The sequence below is a fragment of the Hippoglossus stenolepis genome, chromosome 13, assembly GCF_022539355.2.
Source record: "Hippoglossus stenolepis isolate QCI-W04-F060 chromosome 13, HSTE1.2, whole genome shotgun sequence".
NCBI lineage: Eukaryota > Metazoa > Chordata > Actinopteri > Pleuronectiformes > Pleuronectidae > Hippoglossus > Hippoglossus stenolepis.
Genome location: NC_061495.1, coordinates 18,289,122 through 18,296,267, shown reverse-complemented (window position 1 = coordinate 18,296,267; position 7,146 = coordinate 18,289,122). Strand labels below are relative to the sequence as shown.

The 7,146-nt window shown below is 40.4% G+C and overlaps 1 protein-coding gene across 1 annotated transcript in view; it reads right to left on the bottom strand.

Moving 5' to 3' along the window:
- clybl (citrate lyase beta like) overlaps positions 1–3,080 on the bottom strand; it is a 58,525-nt gene extending 55,445 nt beyond the window's left edge. Inside the window, exon 1 of the mRNA XM_035175041.2 lies at positions 3,025–3,080. Coding sequence (XP_035030932.1) covers positions 3,025–3,068 — 44 coding nt within the window. The 5' untranslated portion in view covers positions 3,069–3,080. The remainder of the gene's footprint in view (positions 1–3,024) is intronic.
- Between the last annotated feature and the right edge of the window lie 4,066 nt (positions 3,081–7,146).

Genomic DNA, 7,146 nt, shown 5'->3' with positions numbered 1-7,146 from the left:
AATTGACAACCTCTAGGCTACTTTCATCACTTGTCGACTTCATAGCGGCAGTCAATGCTTCCTCCAGGATGCTGTTGCATCTTTGACACGAGGGTGTTTGTGACAAAGAGCAGTCTGCCGCCAATGCCAGGGCGAGGGCTCTAGGCTGTCCATAAAACTAGCACACACATTCCTCTCAGAGCTCCAGCCATCTGAGAGCGCTGCATTTAACCATGAAGGCACTGCCTCCCCGAAACACCGGCCAAAAATAAATATGAATCTCATTAAAACGGTAGATTTTTATATGATTATGCTGTAAACAAGTGAACACATCTAATTTTTCCAAATATTGTGGATTTCACTTTATGAGTTTACTGAAAAGTACAACAAGAAAAAAGTGAGATGTTAAGTTGAAAGAGGGATTACTGAGGATGAGAGAATGGTTTGTTCCTAAACTATTCAGGATATCACCACAAGCACAAACAGACACACTCAAACACACCCACACTGGCGTGACAGTCACTTCACACTCTAATTTGGCAGGATCGTCAGCTTTGTGCCTCTGGAAATTCATGTGCCTTGAATTAGTGCCACATGTCACAATGTTGTTGACCAGTACAGACACATTACTTGAATATTAAGTTATAGCATTCAGACTGTTTGAAGTTTCTAATTATACTTCCTGTGAGACTTGCGTGACAATTAACTGAAAAGGTAGAAGAGCATGAGGCAACTTGACTGCGAACCATCTGTCATTGAATTTCATGACCTAAACCTGCAGAAATGCACACAAGGCTAATACGCATGCAAGTATTAACATGTTTTACTGTTCTTAAAAGGGTAAATCCAGCAATTCTGTATTGTAATCACATCCTGTTAGAGGACTTTTTAAAATTTTTTTAATGATTTAAATCGTAACAGCAAAAGCTACATCCTGACTGTTGGTCCTTTGTGAGTCAATCTGACCTTTGCTTCGAGTCTCTTATGTAATGTTGATATGTTTGTTTTACTTGTTCCGTTAGTTGAATCTTGGCTTTGGCCTAAATCCCACAAATAAGCAGCACCAATATCCTCTGTTCTGTATCATTATATAAACTGTTTACACAAATTATATTCATATATATTGATGCATGGGGGCTGGAGTCCATAAACAGACACTGTTGATAGGAAAGATTGTGTCTAAAATACTGTATTCCCAGTTTAGATGGCATGTGCAGAGTGACAAGGAGAGAGTGGCTAACATGAGAGAATGTCACTACTTTCTAAAATATGATTGTATTAAAAAAATAAAAATAAAAAGACAATGATTGTAAAGTAAAATAAAAAATATATAAAAACTTAAATTTTAAGTTGATACACATTCAAATTACAAGGATATAATGGGCAATTATTTACAATAACTACTTTGCATAGTTAAGTCAATTTCTACTCCAGAGGTGTATCCAAAATAAAACAGTTTCAAGCACTAACAACAAACCGCAAAATGAATCTAGAGGTGAATAACAAATTAAGATTATTTTAACCATGTCCACTACGAATACTGACAAAACAAGCAAATACAAAATTGACTTGTCCTGAAGAAGACCACAAAGTTTCTATTGGACACTAAAAACCTATGAAAATGCTTGTAATGAGTAAACCGACCGCCATACGGCGTCATGAGTTTCGTCAGTAATATCGAGATCATGCTGTCAGAAAGTAAAAATAAAGCACAGCCTGGTGCAGCGTCTTCATGCACTCTCTGCATCACATTGGCGTTGCCGGGCAACCAGAACTACAACAGGAGATGCTCTACACAGAAGTACTGAGCGGATGGAAAGAAAATAGTAACAGAACATGAAACACCCAAAACCACAAACTGCAATAAGGCTTGAACCGGTTTCATACTTTAGTATGTTACCCACATTTTACTGGGTTATACTGAGTTTGACAATACAAAAAAATATATAACAAATATGAATTATTTTATTCATTATTAGAAAAATGACCTTCCATGTAAACACATTCTGTGTTATTTTGTATTTTATTCTTAACAATATTATGCTTGTACATCTATTAACTGATGTATGAACTCAGTGCTGTTTGATATATATAAATATATCAAATATATACACTGCCATCATCCACAACCCCCAATAAGGGGTTTCTGTCTGATTTCTTCAGGGTTGAAAGGTGCTACATAAATATCTTCTATTCTGCTGCAGTTTGATCTTTTTAACGTAAAGAGGGCAGCATGATCATATATGCAATCAGCCAACAGGCCTTCTACTTAGTTCAAGTGAACCTATTCTTGTTCATATGCTTGTGTCTATCATTTCTACTGTCATCTTGTATTTATCAAACAAAAAAATCCAATAATCTAACGATCTCTATGGCTGCTCAGTGTTTGCTGTTTTAAATGTGCTCTCTATATAAAAAGGAACTTGACTCTGTTCCTGCCTTTAATTCGTGTTTGGCAATAAACCTTCTGCTAAATAAATAATTATAAAAACAATAGAATGGGAACATTCACAAGTAGCAGTGTGGTTGAGAGGTGATGCTGCCTTTAGTTTGACTCACAGTGCTACAAACGAATAGGCCTGAAGCCTGGGAGGTATTTGATCCCAGTAAACCATGTCCACAGGTCTTAAACACAGTAAACACAACCATGACTGTGTCTCGTCCTCTCCAAATGAACTAACATGACAGGTTCTATGTGGTTTCAAACAGGTGCCAGTGTATCCAGATGAAACGTTGGGGAGATATTAGAGTATGAACAGCATCACCAGGGGCTGGATCTGGTTCAGAGCCACAGCAGCGAGTCAACGTGTAGAAACACATGTACTGTTCATAAAGTCATTAAACACACAACCACAGTCTGTCTGTCACCTTCAGGCAAACACAACACACACAACACACACAACACACACACAACAGACAGCATCTGTAGTAGCGACATTTAATCCACGGACGGACGTGAAACACCGTGAGGTTCCACGTCGGGAGCTCTACTGCCACAGACGCAGCACGTTGGGAGAAGGAGAAGCGACAGAAACACAAACTTACCTCGGGAGAAGTCGCTTCACGGCTCTGCTCAAGTGCGCCGCCATGTTTGCTCGGTGACGCGCCAGAGGAGCGAGCGGCGGATTGGTTGTGTTAGTAGTAACCCCGTTGCAGGGCGAGTCGTGCGATTGGCCGCCGCGCGGAAAGGGGGCGGGCTCTGCGGGGCCGGACGAGCACATGGGAAAGTAAACAGAAGAAGAGGGTGATGAGGAGAGGAGAGGATGGAGAAGAGAGAGTCTACCCACTTTAATTTATAATACAGTGGAATTTATTGTGAAACATAATTCTAAATAAGTAATTCAAATGATATAAAATACAGTACAAGGGTTAATCATAGACATTCTGTGCTGTTGTTTACATCCTTGACAGGCTTAGATTTGTATTTGTTGTGTCACAGATGGTGTCCCTCTACAACGACTCTGGTGTCCTTCTGCTCCACGAGACAGAAGGGACGGAGACAGGCTGAGGCTCGCGACGGACGAGCAACGGGGGGAATCAAAAGGAAAGAGAGAAGAGAGATTTGAGCACCAGGCACGTCACCCCAGGGGCTCCCTCTCACAGCAGTGGTGAATTACTACCACTACCATCAGCCAGGTCCAAGTGTGGTGCACAAATGACACGCAATATTTGCCGTGATTAAGTCAGCAGGGGATTTGCTCCAAATGTCAGCATTCAGAGGACAGCCATCGGGGTGCGGGTGTATTTAAATGTGCATGTGCGGCTGGACCTGACCGTACTTTATGAGGTGTTGTGGAATCAAAGGTATTTGCTGGATGGCCTTGAGGTAAAGAAGAGGAAAAGTCCATGATGATCATTTGTTGTTACTGCAGCAGTGGGACATTTCCTGTCTTGACATTGACATTTGAACCACAATAAAGCAAATGAAACAGAGGATGTTTTTAATGAATAAGTACTTCATAATTCATTAATTTTTCCCACTTCTTCTTAGACCAGTAAGTGCATGTTCATGGCATATTATGTAAAGTATCCCAAACTGGGGATCACAACATAAATCACATAACGACTTCTACTTTAAATTTTGTTGTTCTTAATTTTGGATAACGGATAAATATTTTTTAAACAATATTAAATTGAACCTATCTGAGAAGGAAACCGCTCACATCTCCTTCACATATGCAACCTATAACATCACTTTTAAGGGCCACAGGCCACAAATGCTGGTACCACTGACGTACCTATTTGGTATTATTTACCGTCCAGGTCTTTTTTATTGGACAACTGATATTCTTAAAAGATGTGTTTCCCTCTCTTTCAAAGGCTAAACACAAGAAAAACATATATCATCATAAGTAAGAGAGACATGACTGATCCTTCTAGTGCATAACATATGAAATGACCTACACACATAAACAGGGCACTGGTTTGAAGATAATAAATACATCTCAGTGAGGTTGATGCTTCTACACTTCATCCATGCTCAGGTTAGACAACTTGGCATTTTTAAATATAGACTTTACTCCTGAACAAAGGGGGCTTATGTGCACATCCATTTCTACATGGGATAAAAATGCAATGAAGTCGAGAAATTCCATCCACGGGTTACTTGGAAACTACTTTGTTCCCTCCCCCTTCCGTTCATCGAACACGATTGTTGTCTACTAATCCAGTTTTGATAGCATTTGGCACACTTTCTTTGGATCACAGCAAGATGCTCAACTTCCATTCTGGTCTCCCCTAGGAACCTCTGAGCCCGAGAAAGCAGCCGACACCAGGTCGCGCCAGAGCAGGGGGGTTCTCTGTGTCCTCATAAAGCACAGAAAATTATTTTTTGATTCAAGTCGCCCCTTACCACATGCACACACACACAGATACACACAAACGCACAAGATCATCAGTCTGGTAGTTAATTCCAGATATATGCTGAATATGTGTTTATTCTTGTCAATCTGTTATGTTGTTAAATGTTGCAGTCACCTAATGACCCCCCTGTAAGGCAATAGAATATAAAATATTATGTCAAAGGCAAACGCTTTTTGCCTTTGTCCCCCCCTCTGTACTGCCTGATCCAAATGGACAATGCATCACTAGGCCTTGATGCCTCAGAAGTCTGGGTTCATTAAAATCTTGAACGAGTGCCAAAGCTGTAGTCGTAGATAAAAGGAATATGAAAGGATAACGAAATTTATGGATGGCAAGTCACCACCTCACCCTGGCATTTATAATAAACAAATGGTTTCTGTTTCCAATTTAAATTTCTCATTATACTGTGACTTTTGGAAAATGTGTTTTGATTTACCAACATTTTATCTGAAAAACTGTATAATTGATTAGATTTACATGGCTCTGATTTTAATGCTGATCGCCTGCCTTCCTGAACAGCCCCCACCCGCAGCCTGACACTCACCAAAAAAAGAAGAATGATCTGAACAGCTCCTGAGGCACATTAACATCATATAAAACAAACCTACATATCAAACATTTTTTTTCTGATAAAATAATTGGCTTTAACCAGCATAGAATCCAATTCATCCCTTTGAAAGAAACTTCTGTGAGGGCACCCCAAAAAAAAAGAAAAACTGGTGAGATAGACTTCACAGCCCGAGTGAGATGGACATCAATGCAGTGTGCCAGCAATGGCTATATTAACCCATGGCTAAATCCCATCACACAAATGTCAGTGTATCCGTTATGAAACCATGACATTTAGATCCAAGGTCTCCATTGTGGTTTTAGAGGGAGCTGATGTTTGTCCATTCTTTGCATCCATCAAACTTGCACACAGCCAACTGTACTCTCAGCATAGAAAGGTTAAAGATCATAAGGGTTTATCTATTTAATTTTGTTGCATAATACATTATGTGTATAAACATTTTTTTATGTTATTAATATCTCGTAAATATCACACAATTTATGAGATATTAATAATTCCCTCAGTCGAAAATATAATGACTTTATTGTACTTCTGTTAATAAAAACAATCTGTTTTTAATTTAGCGAAAGAATAATTGATATTCTGAAATATTACAGTTTTATTTCCCGAACTATTGAACATAGTTAAAGATTCTGGCCAGATGTAACAAATATTTTTTAATTTCCTAAAAAAAGATTGACTCGTAATAAAGAAATTATAATTAATAAAGTTTATTTTATATTCATATTTTACGATTTTGTTTTGTAAAAAGAAAGAATTCTGTGTTTTATTCAATTTTTGGGGGGCTGCACTACCTCTAATATGATACTGCTGAACGCTGACCACATCTGACTAACTCCTTACTTCCCCTGTATTACCTCCACAAACATCACCACTATCACCCCAACGCACCAGGACAGGCCCAATCTGACACATCCCCACCACTCACGAGTCGTGTGCAATGAAGAGCAAAATCCACATTCAGGAATGGGACAATGTGTCACGAAGCCCTCATGTTAAGGGTGCAACACCTATGAGCCACTTGGCTGAGGATCACGAGATGTTTAATTATTGCCTCCTTACATTAGCTTGGATTTCCCCCCTCGGGCATCAGTTTTGGGGGTGAGGCTGTGGGGCGGTGGGGAGGAGGGGGGCTCGGTGACTGGTGGAGATGGCGAAGAGGAATAAAACCCCTTCATTACCAGATCTCTCTCTCTCTCACTCTCTACTGCACTTTCTCCTACCACAACGGCAGTCCAGATCAGGAATTACAAATGATATCATGACAATTTTTCACGCTCTTCAAACCAGTGATGTTTTACCGACTCATTTGCTATGATACCTTGTTTCGGATCCAGCTGTGAATCAGGGACGTGTCATGGGGCTAGAAGCCCACCGCCTGCTGGGCCTGGCCAATGACCTGGAAGGCAATAGGGGATGCCAGTGCCTGCAGCATGTGCTGCACTGACAAAGCAGCAGGGCACCGTCAAAAACCCTCTCATACAAACTTTGCAGATCACTCCGTTTTTAACAGATGAGTAAGCACTGGAGCTGACTTTTTTTCTCCGCCCCAACACAAGGTTTATGGATTTCTCCTCGCAAGTCTGTGTCTCCGGTTGACGCGGAGCAAAACCCTCGCCTACAAGGGCAGCAGTGCGGTGGTGGATCTGGGGTAGAGGGATGTAGATAGCATGTGGCAGGGTCACTGCGCAGGTTAAGCAACAATTCAGTTGAGTGCCTGTAAAGGAAGTGGA